Source organism: Salminus brasiliensis, chromosome 23 (genome assembly GCF_030463535.1).
Source record: "Salminus brasiliensis chromosome 23, fSalBra1.hap2, whole genome shotgun sequence".
Lineage (NCBI taxonomy): Eukaryota > Metazoa > Chordata > Actinopteri > Characiformes > Bryconidae > Salminus > Salminus brasiliensis.
The window spans coordinates 7,446,217-7,464,786 of record NC_132900.1 but is presented as its reverse complement, the minus strand read 5'-3'; the positions used below and the strand labels follow the sequence as shown (position 1 = coordinate 7,464,786).

The following is an 18,570-nucleotide window of genomic DNA, read 5'->3' as shown; positions in this document are numbered from 1 at the left end:
GGTCAACCAGCATGGTCATGCTGATCATTCTGGACAACAAGCTTGATCATACTGGTTGGCTAGCTTAGTCATGTTGGTCATACATGCCAGCTAAACCATCAAACGAATACTTTTGCTATGCTGGTCAAGAACTAAGCTGGTCAACCTACTTAACCAGCTTGACCAATGTGAGTTGGCCAGGTTTTTAGCCAATTACCCACTTTAATTACTTGTTTTGAAAAAAAACTAGATGTTTTTTAATTACTAGATGTTTTGAAAAAAACAAACAGCGCATTTAGTGCTGGTTCCTTCTGCTAACCTACTCTGTGTTGTAACCCAGGTAAAGCAGGTGTAATCTGACCCCCTGGGTGAGGCGTCACCCCCTGTTCTCAGCAGGGGCTCGCTGCCACCGGCACTCCATCTGACCGACAGCTGCATTCACGTCCAAAAACGGCTGCCATTCAGCGCAATGAAAACGATGAAATGCCTCCATTATAATGGCGAGGTGAAGGCCCGGCGGGGTGGACACCTGATCCCCTCTCCATTGTCCCGTACATTTCATATCTGAAATATCTGCCCACGCTCCCTCCTGGAACACACTGACACTCACATGGGGCTGTGGGGCTCATTCTGGCTGAGCGGGAATGGGGAACAAGCAGACCATCTTCACTGCCCAGCAACTGGATGCGTATCAGGTCAGTGAGGAGAAGCTGTATTTACTCAGCTTTAAAGAGTATTTCTGTATTTACAGCTTGTAGTTGAGTGTTTGTTAGAAGTGGTGGGATGTTGTAGGGCAGCAATAATTGCACCCTATAATCTGCTTTTAGGAGCTAGTCAGTCATGTGTGAAGCCTGTGTCTCATTCATATTCATGTACTGTGTATCAGTGTGTCAGAATTGTGGACTGTAGAAGTCACGTCAGCCTTACAGCATCATGTTGTTTACCTCTTTGATTTTTAAAGGACTGCACATACTTCACCAGAAAGGAAATTTTAAGGTAAGCTTTATCATTCTGTCATTAACAGGATTATGCTATAGAGGCTATAATGGCTTGGTTTGGCCTAGGTCTACACTGTGAAGGCTAACGTAATATAAGTAATTGAGTATAGGGTGTTTTTGAGTTGACTCAAGTTGAGTAAACTTGAGTTGAGCCTTAAAATCATTAGTAAATGAGCTGCAATTGAAATTGCTCAAATATTGTGTAAGATGTTTAGTCCTTGGCTCCGCCCCCTTGATCTGTTTACTGTTCATTCCCATCTTTAGCTTAGAACTCCCCCTATCGCATGAGGGAGGCCTTCCTATTCTTAGACTCCTGATAACAGAGGGCTGAGGTGTTGAAAGGATTTAAACTCGTATGATTTCCCATCTCCCTTTTGACAAGCAAGCAGTTAGACAGTCATGCCACCCTAGAGCTGTGAGCCATGTGCATTTCTGTGTTCAAGACAGAACGGAAAGGTGAATTTACTCAGAACTGCGTATTTTAATGTAGTGTAATTTGCACAGCTCTAGGGTATCTCAAAACAGCCTGGCTAGCTCAGACTGGTCAAGCTGGTTGACCAGCTTAGCTCTTGATCGGCATAGCATATCGTTGCTGTCCAATGAAAAACGTATATCCAAAATGTTGACTTTACAGGAGAAGGCAAAAATATTCTTAACTTTGATTGGAAGTCAATGTAAAATAAGAGTTTATTCCAAGAAATGTAGAGCATTACTATTGGTCTATTCATCCAGAATGATTAACACAGAGTACAGAACAGCTACAGGCTTCAAACCGTGGAGAAAACAGACAAAAATGGAGATACATGGTTTTCATTGGACCACAGCGATATGTGTTTGTCTGATGGTTTTGCTGGTATGTCAGACCAACCTGGCCAGGATGACCTGCATGACCAAGCTGGCTGACCATTATGCCCATGCTATGACCAGAACTGAAAAGTAAATTTTACTCAGAGCTGTGTTTTTATGTATTGTAGTTTAAGAGCTCTAAACCGGCCCTACGGTCTAACTGCTGCTTATCAATTGGCTTAGCAAGGAGATCTTAAGTTAAAATCCCAGCAAGAGCTCAGCACTCCACTGTCTCCAAAAGCCTCCCAGTCTAAGGACGTCATGTGATAAGGGGAGATCTAACCTGCAGATTAGAATAAACAATAAACAAATTAAGGAGGCGGAGCCACAGACTCATCAAAATCATTTTAAGATGGCCTACATTTTTTACAATGTTCAGATCTCTGTGTATCCAGCTGGTGTTGCCATCTTAATAATTTTGATCAACATCATTGGAATAACTGTGTAAGAGCCATGATTTTAAAGTAGCTTTACATCCATTTATTATTATTGCCATAAGTGTAGTTTTTATTGGGACGGGGAGAACACTCCCCCATACCACTTTTTTTACAATCCAGTTTTGCCACCCTTCCTTTAATTTATGTAAATGATTTTAGTCTATATAAAGCACACAATTTGCCACTGTTTCCCAGACTAAATGTGATGCCCCCCTTCATTTCTTTCTAGACTTTTCCATCGGTATCGCGATTTGGCCCCTCAGCTTGTTCCACTGGACTACACCAACCAGCCAGATGTGCGTTTACCCTACGAGCTGATTGGCAGCATGCCGGAGCTGAAGGTGCAGTCTATCTCACACAGCACACCGCGCCGCTCATGCCGTGTTCCTTATCAATTATGGATCCCCTACTAATTGATAGCAGTCTTGGAGAGGTTATGTGTCATCAGATCCCCCTGAACTGGAGATAACAGAAAGGTCCATGGGGGCTTTAGACTGGTGCGAATAATAGCACTAGCACTGCTCGGTAGCTGTCTGTCACAACAGGAACAGGACAGTCCAACAGGCCCCTGATAACAATGCTTATTTTAGAATGTGAGATTTTTCACCAGTAAACATGTAGTTCAGTAGACGTTGAACACCATTTCTAATGCAGTTCAATTTGTGTTGGACTCATTTGCCATTAGAAAAATAATTTTTAGTTATTAGTATTGTATTATATGTATTGGGTTAAGCAGGGTTCCTATTTATATTTAGACCATTTGTGTCTAATACCACTGATGCACCCTGTTTTGTGGCTGACCAATGAACAAATGAAATGAGGTTCATCACATTGTTGTGTGAAGGAACATTGTGAAAAGAAACCTTTCCTGGATCTGTATGAAAGCTGCAGGGATCCTTGGATCCCCCTGATAATGAGGAACAGGGTAACATCCCATTTATTTATCCACATCCACTGTAAAAACTCAGTTACAGTGCAGTAAAAACACCCTGTGCAGCCACAATGGGTTCAAAATGAGTTGTTTTCCAGCTTTAATTTTTACATACAGACTTTATAGATTGGGAAGGAAATCATCCATCCTTAAGCAACTCTAAAGGTAATATAGATTCTATGATATGGCTACATGCTTAGTAACCTTGGAGAGAAACCCTCAGGGTCTGTTTTCAAGGCCTTCAGGTAAAACCTGGTAATATTCAAGGGAATTAAAAAATATAGTTTTGTATATATATATATATATATATATATATATATATATATATACATTTTTGTTTAGTATAATTAACACTATGTTGGAACTTTAAAATATCAGCAACGTTATCAACATAATTTATTTTTTATTAATTTATTAATCAAACTTTTCCGTTTTTTCCCAATTTGGTACTGCCAATTCACCCACCTGTTTATGCCCCCTAGCACTAGCATTGCTCTTGACACTAGGAAGGTGATGACTGAATACATGTCTCCTCCGATACATGTAAAGCCAGCCACCGCCTCTTTTCAAACTGCTGCCGATGCAGCATTGCTCCAACACGCTTGCTGTTCTGAGTTATGAGGGGAGAGAGCGCCATGTACACACCGGGAGAGAGCACGGCTGATTGTGCTCTCCTGGACTCCGGTCACTGATGGCAGAGCAGCGTGGCTCAGGATTCGAACCCCCTGGACCATCATGTTGATGCTTCACTTGTAATTGTGATAGGAAGAATAGCATCACTGTCATTGCTACTCCATGCTTAGCACTTACTGCTACTGCTAACTGCAATATGTAACGTTGGTGAAGCGAGCAGGACATCACTCCCGAGAACTGCGTAACGGTGCATAACTCAAGCCATATTAGTGTAAACTCTGATACCATTTCAGTGAGGTTCTATAGGTTCTATATCTCTCAACTTGTCTAGAAAAAAACGTGTCTCAAAGCGCAAATTACAATTCCCGTCTGTAGGGGGAGCCCAGGAGTGTGAAATGCCAGTTTTCCATAGTGTTGCTTTAATCTGTAAATTATATGTATATTATATAAAATATACTAATTGAATTTTAATATTGAGTTCAATGTTTGGTTGAAAATAAGACAGTTACATGCTTCAAACACCCAAAGGTTAACTGACCATTAGGCATTTTCTCTCTCTGTGATATCTATACAGCTAACTGTTACTCCGAGCTCTACTACAGGTTGGAATCTCAGCAGCTAAACTGAGGGTGTAAATTAACCACCAACATCACAAGAAAGTGACGGTGAAATCGACCAATCACGTTTTGATTTAGAGTGGATGAGATTAGTTTTAGAGAAAACAACACTCTAGGCCTGCTGGAAATCCTACACACAGTGTGTTACTGGCTGTGAATATAAGAGGTGGCCTAGCCAGGTTTCACTCAGCCATTAGAAATGGAAAGCAGTGGCAGCAGCTCTGTACCAGGGGGTCTTTACTGAAAGAGACATCTTTAAACTGCTACATAAAAGGTTAAGTATACGTAAATGTCTGTTCTAGAACCCCATTGAGGGCAAGCAGGAATTAGCATTATCAGAAATGTGTTTTTTTTGTGATTTATTGTCTTGTCTTGTCTTGTTTTGACAATTATTCAGTGTAGGTGTGCTCGGTTTTAATAGGCCTTACAATATAATCTGAAACAAGCCCGCCAGAACCCTCAGATAAGCACAGTGCGTAATACCTGGCAGGTTCTGAAGACACCTTTTAACCGTGGCACTTTTTGGATGTCTTGCTCAGGATAACCCTTTCAGACAGAGGATTGCAGAGGTCTTTTCAGAAGATGGGGAAGGAAACATGACGTTGGACGACTTCTTGGATATGTTTTCCGTCCTAAGTGAAATGGCACCAAGAGATCTGAAAGCCTACTACGCCTTCAAAATCTATGGTCAGTTTGCATGACAGTAATGCATGGAGTTAGTAAAAAACACAGAGCTGATCTAGGCAAGATCTAAAGTTCAATTCTTATACCCAAGAGCTTCTACCCAAAGCAGTTGGCATGCACAGCTGAAAACATCAGATGCAATATCTTGAAGTCTGAATTTTGGCTGCATAAGCAGGGCTAGTAAATATTAGTCACATAACACAGTTAGATGATTTCGGCATTCAGTTCCAACAATGCTAACTGTCATGGTGTAAGTATTCAGTTCTCATTAGCTACATTAGCCTCTTATCTTCAGGGCAAAATCGAAGACGCAAGCTCCAGTCCAGGCTGTTTTGTTAGATTTGGGGGCATTTCTGTTCATTTGTACAGTGAGTTAATATCCCACCTGACATTATACATGAGATAAGGAGGCATTTGTAAGTTTAGAATTACTAGGTCGGGTAAACAGTCTTGTACAGTAGCAAAGATCATCAGCTTTCTATTGTGCTCATCTTGTACAGTCCTATTGAGGGAGCTTTAAGGAAGGGGGTAAATAATGCAGGAGTTCACCAGAGCAGGTTCTGTCTCTGAGCAGAAGTGTGTGTGTGTGTGTTCAGAGCCGTCTAATTAAACATGCTATCAGAGTCAGACATTTCACAGAGGTACATGCTCCACTGCTGCCAAAGGTCAAGAGAAAGTTTTCATTTATTATTTACAGACAGTAAACAAAGGCAGTTCTGCTACAGGCATGCTGGGATGAAACTGAAGTCCTAAAGCCAGTTATGCATTTAGTTTAATCAAATTATAATGAATAATCGGAGCCTGCAAAGGCAGACAGAAGAAGTCCAAACCGGCCCAGTTTGTACAAATGTTTGTGGACACTTGCTTATCTGGCTTATCTGGGGGTTTGTCCTCTCTTTGCTGCAGTAACAGCCTCTACGATTAAGCAGATTAAGCACACTTTTCCGCCATCCGACAGCAGTGCAGCAGAATTACACATTTAACCCATCTGTGGGGGTGAACACCCACCCACACCCACACACACACACACACACACACACACACACACACACACACACACACACAGTCCCACTCCCACTATGTGGGGGATAGGTCTTGTGCTTAAGAGTATCTTAGCCATGGATACCAATCATGGGGATCAAACCAGGGTCAACTGGGTATGTACAAACCCAGTCAGTGTCCATGCCCACCTAGAGCCCACCTGGAACCCACCTAGCCCACATTCCACCCATGTGAGCACCTAGGCCTAAACCAACACTGGGTAGGGCCTCTCCTTGCTCCCAAAAAGGCTTCAGTCTGGATTCCACAACATTCCTTTGAGATCCTGGTCCATGTGTACATGACTGCAGTACATAATCCTGTAGATTTTTCAGGAACACTGTCCAGGAGAACCAATCTCCAGGTCTTCCACATCTCAAAGGTGCACTATAAGATTAAGATCCGGTCACTGCGAAGGCCACTGAGGAACACTGAACTCATTGTCATGGTCATGAAATCAGTTGGAGAAGGTGTTTGCCTTGTGACATGTATTTCCAGACTGGAGGTAACTGTTAGATGATGTGCAGTATTCAAGTAGACTGTGTGAACCTACAACATGCAACTGTACAGTGGATGTTTCTGATAAAGTGGCCAGTGTTTGTCATTGCAAGACATGTATGGTCTGTTCACATGCTCGCGCTCCTTTCTCACTCAAAGACTTTAACAACGACGACTTCATCTGCAAGTCAGATCTGGAGAAGACTCTGAACAAGCTTACGAGGAACGAGCTGACGGAGGACGAGGTGAGAATGGTGTGTGAGAAGGTGATGGATGAAGCTGATCTGGACAACGACGGGCGCCTCTCATTGGAGGACTTCCAGCACATGATAGTGAGAGCTCCAGACTTCCTCAGGTTAGAGCTAATACATAATCATACATAAACAGTCGTGACTATAGGCTATATAAATCAGGGACACTGCCGGTGTATTTCATCCAGTTCATAGTTCAATAAACCTGCAGGAAACTCTCATGAAAGCTGTTTAAAATGTCAAGTCAGTGAAGAAGGTCCAGGAGAATTGTAACTGGATATTTGTATATTTCCTTCCAGCACGTTCCACATCAGAATATGAGCCGTCGGGGACCAAAACAGATTACAGGGACCAAAAATCTTGGACTGGGTGGATGCAGAGCATCGACAACAAAGCTAAACTGGATCAGTAATTGGAAGGGCAGGAAAATAGTTCACTTAAAGCTTTCGCATAGGGTTAGTTTCCAGGTCAGAGATTACGACAAGCCCTGGACTACACTGTTGTATATTCAGACCGATGTGCTGTGTAGTCCAGGACTAGGCTTAATCCTTGCCCTTTTAGAGCATGAATTATCTCCAGACTGTTAGGTATTGTCATTCTGAGGAATCGCAGACTACAGTCGTTTTCTTATTTTAACAAGACTTTTATTGGATGATAATTCGAATTCTTTCTGAATTCTGAGACGCTAGCACTGCCTTGTGTAATAAATGTGTTTGGAGGCCACTGTTCTCTATAGACTTTCTGTTATACACAAATACAAACACACAATCTACAGTGTAGTTAATAGACCGAGCAATCCTTCATTATATAACTGCACAACACACAGACATACAGCATACAAACCAAGAGCTTCATTAGAAACACTCCAGATCCGGTCACTTCTCTGAAGAGGATTCATTGACGATCTAGTAATTGACTGATCGATTGGTATTAACAGGCCCAAACTGTGCCTAGAAAACATTTCCCACACCATCACACCACCTCCACCAGCCTCGACTGCTGACACAAGGCAGGTTGGCGTCATGGATTGTGCTGTTGGTGCCAAATTGTGACCCTACCATCTGGGTGCCTAATCAGACCAGGCTACGTTTCTCCAGTCTTCATTTGTCTAGTTTTGCTGAGCCTGTGCCCACTGCAGCCCCAGCTTTCTGTTCTTGGCGGAAAGCGGAACCCAGGGTGGTCTGCTGCTGGTGTTGCCCATCTGCAAAAAGGTCCTGTGTTCAGCCTGTATCTGTAACAAGTGTATACAGTGGGGAAAACAAGTATTTAGTCAGTCACCAATTGTGCAAGTTCTCCCACTTAAAAATATGAGAGAGGCCTGTAATTGACATCATAGGTAGACCTCAACTATGAGATCTGAAAATCACATTGTCTGATTTTTAAAGAATTTATTTGCAAATAATGGTGTAAAATAAGTATTTGGTCACCTACAAACAAGCAAGATTTCTGGCTCTCACAGACCTGTAACTTCTTCTTTAAGAGGCTTCTCTGTCCTCCACTTGTTATCTGTATAAAAGACACCTGTCCACAACCTCAACCAGTCACACTCCAAACTTAACCATGGCCAAAACCAAAGAGCTGTCAAAGAACACATCAGGAAGAAAATTGTAGACCTGCACCAGGCTGGGAAGACTGACTCTGCAATAGGCAAGCAGCTTGGTGTGAAGAAATCTACTGTGGGAGCAATAATCAGAAAATGGGAGACCTACAAGACCACTGCTAATCTCCCTCGATCAGCCGTGGGGTCAAAATGATAACAAGAACGGTGAGCAAAAATCCCAGAACCACACTGGGGGACCTAGTGAATGACCTGCAGAAAGCTGGGAGCAACATTACAAAGGCTACAGTCCGTTAAACACTACGCCGCCAGGGACTCAGATCTTGCAGTGCCAGACGTGTTCCCCTGCTTAAGCCAGTACATATCCGGGCGCGTCTGAAGTTTACTAGAGAGCATTAGGATGTTCTGGAAGAGTATTGGGAGAATGTCTTATGGTCAGATGAAACCAAAGTAGAACTGTTTGGTACAAACACAACTCGTTGTGTTTGAAGGAGAGTGAATGCTGAGTTGCATCCAAAGAACACCATACCAACTGTGAAGCATGGGGGTGGCAACATCATGCTTTGGGGCTGTTTCTCTGCAAAGGGACTAGGACGACTGGTCCGTGTATATGAAAGAATGAATGGGGCCATGTATTGTGAGATTTTGAGTGCAAACCTCCTTCATCAGCAAGGGCATTAAAGATGAAATGTGGCTGGGTCTTTCAGCATGACAATGATCCCAAGCATACTGCCAGGGCAACAAAGGTGTGGCTTCGTAAGAAGCATTTCAAGGTCCTGGAGTGGCCTAGCCAGTCTCCAGATCTCAACCCCATAGAAAACCTTTGGAGGGAGTTGAAAGTCCGTGTTGCCCGCTGACAGCCCCAAAACATCACTGCTCTAGAGGAGATCTGCATGGAGGAATGGGCCAACATACCAGCAACGGTGTGCCAACCTTGTGAAGACTTACAGAAAACGTTTGACCTCTGTCATTGCCAACAAAGGATATATAACAAAGTATTGAGATGAACTTTTGTTATTGACCAAATACTTATTTTCCACCATTATTTGCAAATAAATTCTTTAAAAATCAGACAATGTGATTTTCAGATCTCATAGTTGAGGTCTACCTATGATGTCAATTACAGGCCTCTCATCTTTTTAAGTGGGAGAACTTGCCCAATTGGTGACTGACTAAATACTTTTTTGCCCCACTGTATTTGGTAATATCGGCACCTTGATGCTTAACTTGATGCAATGAAGTATGAAATGTGCAAACCACAGCATTTTTTAACCATTAAAAAATGCTTTCTGTGGATGAATGAAGGTATTCACACAATCCCACAAGAATGAACAAACTAAATAATACATTAATAAATAAAAAGTAAAAAATTATGCAGACCAATCATTTAACACGTTAGATTCACAAGTTTACACAGGTTCAAATGAACACACAGACAACTCTGGTTCTTAAAAGAATCTTATTTTAATAAATCAAAAGTTCTGATATCTACAAAACTGTAGACAATTTTTTTTCCTCAACATGATTTTTAGAAAGTACAGTACAATTTAAGTAGATCTCTTCTTAGAGTTATTTACAATTGCTTTTTTTGTTTTGTTTTTTTCAAAATGTAACAATGTTTGTCTCCCCGGTCACCTCACAATCAACAATTAAATGAAAATGGTCGTATAAAAGAAATGGAAACGATATGCCTTACAGAGCGATTTCAAAAGAGAAAAGATATAGAACAAACAAACTAAATCTTGAGATTTGAGCCAGATATTATTACTGCTCGAGTCGACGCTACGCAACTGGATGTGGCTCGTAAAACTGACGAGACATCGGGAAGCACTGCCTTGCGTTATTCACGCTTATTTATTTATGCTTTCCAGTTTCTAATGCTTGCTCACTCAGAGTGCCCTCCACCAGCTCTCGAGCATAGTGTGCAACATCACTGAGTGCACAAATACAGAGACTGAAAAACAACAACAACAGACAACGACAACAGCAATGGCTCGAACTATCAGTTATTTATAAGGTCAGATCACCCGCTGCATTATAGGTCCACCATAACAAACACATTGAACAGTGACATTGCTTTTTCTGACTCAGTACAGTATATACACAAGGCTCTTCTCCAAGAGAGCCATTGGATTGCACAAAAGGGACAGAGGGCAGCTACAGCAGGGAGAGGCTACGAAGGGTAAAAGGTGGGGTAAAAGGAGAGAAAAACTACTGCAGTCTCAATGAGAGAAGAGATATGCAAAAATACAAGAGGTCAGAAATGTCACCTTCATGATGCATAGATCCAAAATTATAGATCAAGTATTAGCAATTAAGACAAATGGTACAATGTTTAGGGAAATGTGTAAATATGGGGTGGAGGGTGGAAAAAAGGGGTAGGGGGGGGCAATAGATTTGGTCAAGGTGAGACACAAACTCTCAACTCTTTGGGAGAAGATTGGAGAAAAGGTGCAGTAAAATGTCAAACGAGAGCTTTATCTGCTGTGGTTTTCCTCATTCTATTTCAAGAACATACAAGGCCCCTGTAGAGTTAGCCACAACAGAAACCACTGTGCTTCTGTCTTCAAACTCCTAATGAATGAGCAATTGTTCCTTCAGAAGGTCTGCGTGCCTTTTAGAGCGCTGGTGAGTCAGTAAGGGTCTTTCCTGACCGGTTGCTAAGCTGCTTTGTCTTGATCATTATAGATTTTTAAAACGTCATCAGTGACGCTTAAGGAAAAACCAACTGCCAAAATAGAGGATATGTGCATTGCATTATCTTTCATAAACAACAGGACAGATCGCTCATAACTATTTGGAGGGAGGTGAAGTGGATCAGCTGTTCTGGCCGGCTCTGGCTAGATTAGCCCAGTCACGTGAAGCTAATTTATGCACATCGGGTATTAGTGAGCAACACTGAGAAGTCTTACAGAGCACATGGTGCCATCTACAGTCTAGAGCAGGAAGAGACTGAGAATGACAACAGACCAAAGTAGTCTGGATGGGACAGATCTAAGAACAACAATAACAAACTGATCAGGGCTGGATCTCCCTAAAGCATATCAGCACAAAGAAGCCTCTGGAATGGTCAAGCGAGCATGGCATAGAACACTCACGCACACACTTTCTCTAACATTTAAGATTCTTTCAAAACTAACAAAAAGCCATGATATCCTGTCTAAACACAGGACTTTGCATTCTGAAGATCTGCCTGGTACAAAAAACCATCAGTGCTGTTTTTATGAAGAAAATACTATGGATTAGGTAGAATTGAGGCTGAAGTCTATTCTATCCCAAAACCCACTGACTGAGTATCAAGGTGTTCTTTAGGTCAAATCTCATACAAGTCTGCACTGAAGGAACAATATCCTCCTAGGTTTTGGCAGCACTGTTGCACACTAAGGGTGCAGTGTTGTGCGTTTTCCTTGAGAATTTTTATTATAATTTTTTTTTTTATTCAATGTTCAAATTTTTCCAGTTTTCTTCTAATTTGGTACTGCCAATTAACCCACAGATTTGTAGCTCCCCCTAGCACTAGCAATCCCCCGACACTAGGAGGATAAGGACTTAATGCAAGTCTCCTCCAATACACGCAAAGTCAACCACCGCCTCTCTATAAATTGCCGCCGACGTGGCATTGCCGGGCAGCCGATACGCTCGACGGGTCCACAGCTTTACCGCATCAGCTAACAGAGACCTGTGCTGACCAGCATCACTCAAGCTTGATATGGGGAGACATGGCCATCCACCCATTCGGAGAAAGCACAAAACAGTATAGTTCGGGATTTGAACTTGCGACTCCCGGGCCATAGTGGTAGCGCATTAGACTGCTGAGCCACTCAGTCTTGAGAGGATTTAAGATAGGGGAGGAAATTCAGTCAGTCATTCTAGATAGGTTGGTTACACAGAGGCAGTGGATACAGCTCAATGAGTGCTAAATGAGAAACTACTCAGATTTTAATTAGGAAATAAGTCAAAACAGCATATATAGTCTGTGTCTGTACAACTGGCTCTACTGCATTACTGAGTAAACATGTACATAATGGAATGTTGACTGGAAACAGAATCTGGTCAATGCAAAGGTAAAAAGTAAAAAAAAAAAAAGATGGAGGACAAAGACAGAACAGGCAATACTAAAATGCATTTTAAGAGGCAAATTACAAGTCTCCTATATAGAGTGAGGTCAAGTGATTGTCGAAGAAAGCATGAGAGCAGAAAACAATGGAATGACAAAAGAAATATCCTGAATAACTCTCAAAGTGGGCACAATGTGTGAGAACCTGGAAGGAAAGCCTCTGCCACTTCAGCAAGAGAATGGGTTTTGCCGGCTGTGCTCTGGATGGAGCTTCGACACGTACTATTCCTTTGGGCGTGAATCAAAAAGAAACTTTCACCACTTAGCTCTTCAACTTTGAGGAAGCAAATGACGCCAGCCCACGGTGTCTGGGGAACATGTCAGTCAGGGGAAGCAGATGAGAGGAGCTGGGCACTCCATCAGTTCTAGGGCTGGAAGCAGAGAGATATTTTGAGGGAAAAAGAAAGACCAAGAAAAAGAGGGAGAGAAAAGAAGAGAGTGAAAGTGCTAAAAACGAGAGCACAGTCCAGTTAAGTCCAGCCCCAGGATGGTGGACAGTAAGGCCTTGGTCTTCACAGTAGAACACAGCGGAAGAAGCTGCTCTTTTTCTGTTGCTCTGTGGTGATCTTCACTCCATGATTGCTGCCTTGGGGATTGTTACCCTCCTATAAGGAAAGATTTGAAAAAAGTGTTTTAAGTCTTTATGTTTGGTTCTCCTTTATTTCATAACTACTGGGAAAGAAGAAGAAGAAGAGAGGGGAAAAAAGCACAGCAAATAATCACGTAATAATAATAATAACATAATAATCATGTAATGTAGGCCCTATGTGAGCTTTACAGTGATTTACTTGGTAAAACAGGTGAAAGTCTTACCAATTTTGTGTCCATCTTTGCTTTGATGTCTCTGGCAAGTGTCAAAAATGCCTAAAATCAGAGTACAACACATTTCATATCATATATTTAGTCATAAATCAGCTACCATATGCCATGCAGTTTCAAGCCTTTTAATTTGGGTTAGATCGTTGCTGCTGAAGCAAAATATTTCTGCCACTGTTTAATACTTGACAGATTTAATAACAGCAACCCTATAACAGCACAATCAGACCAACAGAAATGTTCCAAAATGACTAAATCTCTTCACACTAATTTACAGTAGAAGTTATTTTCCTGCCACTGTAAAGTTACTGTTTCAGAGATGCACTATATGGACAAACTTTTTGGAATGCCTGCTTATTTACTGTTTCTTCAGAAATCAAAGATTTACACATAATTAAAACAAATATAAAAAAGGTTCCAGCTTTTGTCAGAATAACTGCCTCTAGGCTTTCTACTACATTGGAAGCATTGCTGTGAAGATCTGATTGCATTCAGAGCATCAGTGAGGTCAGGATGTCTGATGTTGACCACCCTACTTCACCCACTCCAACTCCCCCACTCATCCCAAAAGTATTGGATGGAGCACCATCCATCATACCAGAGAACACAATTACTTCTACTGCATCACAGCGCAAAGTAAGTGGACTTTATACCACCAGGCATCAGGCATAGTGCCAATAGGTTCACGTCATTTACTCCAGAATCCTATTCTATTGGCAGTTCTTTTCTACAGGGAATAGACAAGCTGTGTGTGCATTTGCATATGTGTAGATCAGTCACTCACATTCTCCACGTTGATGTTGGCCTTCGCACTCGTCTCCATAAATTTGATGCCATACTCTAACGCCAGCTGAAGAGAGAAGAGCCGTAGATTAATCACTCAGATCAATTCAGTAAGTGAGAAAATAACTCCCATCAAAGCGAAATTGCACTAGAAAACTAGAATAGTTTGCATGCTATGTTCTGTTCCGTTCTTTATGTAGAAATTTGGCTGACGCTCTAATACAGTTAAATTATGCTATAGTTGTTGGAGAATGTGGCATTAGGAGTATTGCCCAATGACTTTCATAAGTATAATGTGATGCGCTTGCTTGGGCAGGGAATCAAATCCCAGTCTGCTGTGTGGATGGAAATAGAGTTACCCACTACACTGTTCTTTGAGCTGAACTGATTTGGGCACAAAACAAAGCCTAAGAGATATTTAAATCACAATAGGCAGCAATTTGAACACTCAGAGCCAATTCCCCAGACAGGGATTAGGCAGCAATCTGAATGGAAATGTGTAGGAATACCTTAGAAGAAGCATTCCTAAAACATACCTTCTCTCCTCGCTCTTTAGACACTTGTCGTTTGTCATTGATGTCACATTTGTTCCCCAAAATCATCTTCTCCACGTCTGCTGATGCATGCTGGGTAAGAGAACGAAACAGTACACAGAATAAGGATCATGTAGGATGAGGTCCAGAGGACAATTTGTTGTGCACAATACCCACATGGCCACAACTGATGTGCCAGCCTCACTCAACACTCACCTCCTCTATGTTCCTGATCCAGTTCTTGATGTTGTCAAAGGATTTCTCATTAGTGATGTCGTACACCAGCATAATGCCCTGAGATCGGCGCAAAAGAGCAATCAGGTCTGGTTCATAATAGGGAGAACTAAAGCATTCAAATCACCAAGAGCAAAGAGCTAAATGCAACAGTGCACAACACAAGCAAGACTGCCTGACTTTAAGAAGATTAAACGAGCATGCCTAGGCATTATTTTTAAATTCTAGTGTTGCAATACAGGCACAGCCGGGACCGCTGATCGCCAACTCACCATTGCACCTCTGTAATATGCTGTTGTGATAGTTCGGAACCGTTCCTGTCCTGCCGTGTCCCTACAAAACACATTAAAACTGCTAAAAGAAAGCAGGAGAGGCTGGACAAGCCACCGATAGAAGTGATATGACACATAAGATCAACTGGGGGAAAAAGTAAAGTGATTTTTAGTCAATGTCTGACATTCTGCGCTACAGTAACTAGGACTATTCATGGATCTCATGACTAATGAAATCCACAACATGCTCAGAAAATTTATCACAATAACTATCATATCTCCCACCCCTAGACGACACTACCATACAGTGCCGATGTAGATCGAGGCCTCACTTTACGAATTAGAAAAGCATTCTGTTACACATTCACCAAAGATTAGTTGAAGCCCTTGGTACTTTTGCTGCGGATTTAGGCGTAAATGCTTTCCCCACAAACACCACTTCGGACAGACCAGACAGAAAGGTCCTGGAAGATGAGAGAAGTTCAGCAACCTACCATATCTGTAACTTGATCTTCTTTCCATCTAACTCTATTGTCCTAATCTTGAAGTCAATACCTGCAAGAAAGCAAACACACCAGGCAGCACTTGAGTGTAAATATTGAGTTTGGAAGTTGCTCAGTTGTTCAGTTTCCCCAACAAGTGTGAAGCCCTGCAGAAACTGGTTAACCCAAGCATTCAGCAGACACTCACTTCCTCTAAAGCTGACCATCGAAGCTATGTCGGCTGACTGTGTGTGTGTGTGTGTGTGTAGCAGCATCTACACGGGCTTCATCGTGCTACCACACGAAACCATGATAACCAATATTTGCACTGCCTCATAAAAATACCCCTAAATATCTCATAGGTATAAAATATGAATGTGCGGTCATACTCCACATGAGGGTTAGTGCTGAATCCTTGAAGTGTCAAGGTAGAAAAGTAAAAGTTAGAGACATCCGTTTCCTTGATTAAGCTAATAAACTGCTGTCTCAATGTGATAGCTAGCTGGTTTATTAAATTTAGAGCTCGATTTATTCAACTGGTCTAAATAATTATTTGTTGATACTGCAAGAGCCCCGTTGGTCAAGCAGCTGCACAACAACCGCTAAAGTTAGTTAGCTAGCTTAGCTTAGCTTAGCTAGATAGCTAGGTTTAGTTAACTACGACACCGGTAACAGCAACACACTGCTAAAATAAAATAAAAAGCTCAATATGTGGCTGATTAAATGACAAAAACGAACTACACTATTCCATAAGAACCGCTTAGGAGGTTTAATAATCACCAAGCACTCAAAAATGACTAGCTAGCTAACTAGCTAACCACTTCACCACATATTGCTTACTCACAGCTACTTCGCTGGTGCTGGCTAGCTAGCTAGCTGGTTAGCTAGAAGACTAGCCAGCTACGTTCGTGATGGGGTCTACGTTAGCAAGCCTGGTTGCTAACCAGTTAGCAAGCTAGCTAATGTTGCACTTTCCGCCAGTTTGGAGCCTAAACATACAAACACACTTTACTCTAGCGGGGACTGTCACGTACTCAGACCACAGTCGGGTTATTCAGACTGGTTTAACCCTAAATACGAGCCCATTAACAGACGATAGTGTCATCTAGTTTTTAACGTCCAAGCCAGCTAATGCTAACTGGCTAACGTACACGGAGGCAGCTTCGGGTTCGAATGTTCAGTTCCACCTTAAATCGTACAGGGCCCGTTCGGGTGCCTGAGCGGGCGCCCCAATGTAAAGCCGTGCTATTTAAGGTGGAATTGTACATTGAAGTAAGAAGCCAACTTCAGCCTCGTCTAAACTACATGGAATAGCCATTCTGTCTACCCAGATTATAATAAAACTGTGTAATGAAAGAAAATCAAGCTGAAAAAGTGGGTGGATGAATTAAGCAGAGCATCTAATAGAGAGCTATAGCTAATATTACCGGCCAACCGAAAGAAAGTGTAGCTAGCACTAGCTGGCAAAGCTAACGCGGATCATGTCAGCCTGTCATTGGAGCTTTCTGAACAACCAAAGAATAAATGTAGCTACCTATTGTGGAGATAAACGTTGAGTTAAAGGCATCCTCTGAGAATCTGAACAGCACGCAGGTCTTCCCAACTCCCGAGTCCCCGATTAACAGTAGTTTAAACAAATAATCGTAAGTCTTCGCCATACTTGATATTGCGGAAATCCCGCCCGGTAACTGAGCGCCGCGTAGACACACGGCGGTAATGAATACACACCCGCCCCCTTCTCAGTCCATACGCTCACTCTCACACACACACACACACACACACACACACACACACACACACACACACACTTTCTGCTATTAGAGGGCCACTTACAACACCTTAATAAACATTAAAACATAAAGGAAATGGGGGATGAAGACCCCTCTAGCAAAAAGAAGACGCCCCCTAAAGTTAAGTGAGGAGTCCCCCTGTCGAACCGCCCTTTACGTTTGTACTGTTTCCAGTTGTGATATTAATCAGCATAAATTACATGCATATATGTTCCCCTAAACTGCCTTTTACATTTCCTCATAGCCATCAGTCCAATATTGAACATTTTAACCCAGCCAACATGCTCATGTGGGGCTCACCTGGGTGGAACATGGCCTAGGTGGGTTCCAGAGGGGCTCTGAGTACATGTGGTTCGTATATGCGTTTTCTTTTTAGGACCCAGTTGGGCTTCTCAAATGGGCCCCTTATTTATCTATTATCACATGGGTCCCATCTAGGCCCTGTATGCGGTGTACAACCAAGTTGAGGCCCACGTTTCACCCCTCCTGGTCCTGGTGGGCGTCCTGACCCTGGTGGGCATCCATATGTGGGGCCAACGTGAACCTCGAGGATAAAATGTACAAGTTCCCAGGTGGGCTACTCATACAGGTCCAGGACATGCTTTACATGGGGAAATGTATGTTGAGGCCTAAGTTCAGACCTAACTAACTTTTTAATAAGCTATGCCAAAAGACAAATTGCAGTAAACTATAAGCATATTTTCATACACTGAATATTATGTAAAGTCATGATATTAATTAACATAATGGTATGTAGTCATATGCAAACATTTGGGCTCTATTTGTCAAATAACACACTTTTTTAATATGAGAAGGAGTAAACATCCTCTGTAGCTGATCATACAAAACAACCGACAGTGAGATACTGAATATTCTAACCCAGCCAACATGCTCATGTGGGGCTCACCTGGGTGGAACGTGGCCTAGGTGGGTTCCAGATGGGTTCTGAGTGGGTTTGTACATTATTGGGACCCAGTTGGGCTCTCAATGGGTTCTACCTTTACAGCCCACCACTGACCCTGATGAGCATCCATATGTGGGGCCAACATGGAACCCGAAAACAAACCTTTTTG

The 18,570-nt window shown here is 42.3% G+C and overlaps 2 protein-coding genes across 3 annotated transcripts; one reads left to right on the top strand and one right to left on the bottom strand.

Moving 5' to 3' along the window:
* The first annotated feature begins 623 nt into the window (after positions 1–623).
* On the top strand, positions 624–7,233 carry cib3 (calcium and integrin binding family member 3). Of its 2 annotated transcripts, XM_072669080.1 has the most exons (6): positions 624–674; positions 941–975; positions 2,490–2,601; positions 4,981–5,128; positions 6,821–7,016; positions 7,212–7,233. In XM_072669080.1, exons 1-6 carry the CDS (start codon positions 624–626, stop codon positions 7,231–7,233), a joined length of 564 nt encoding a protein of 187 aa, XP_072525181.1. The 2 variants fall into 2 exon arrangements, with proteins under 2 accessions (XP_072525181.1, XP_072525182.1); XM_072669081.1 differs by lacking the exons at positions 941–975; positions 2,490–2,601.
* Positions 7,234–9,915: 2,682 nt separating this feature from the next.
* rab8a (RAB8A, member RAS oncogene family) lies at positions 9,916–17,419 on the bottom strand. Its single transcript, XM_072668747.1, has 8 exons — positions 17,242–17,419; positions 15,720–15,780; positions 15,226–15,286; positions 14,936–15,013; positions 14,723–14,812; positions 14,188–14,253; positions 13,401–13,451; positions 9,916–13,192 (listed from the first exon to the last, which is right to left on the bottom strand). The coding sequence occupies exons 1-8, from the start codon at positions 17,363–17,365 to the stop codon at positions 13,100–13,102; spliced, it is 624 nt and encodes a 207-aa protein (XP_072524848.1). The 5' UTR covers positions 17,366–17,419; the 3' UTR covers positions 9,916–13,099.
* Positions 17,420–18,570: the final 1,151 nt, after the last annotated feature.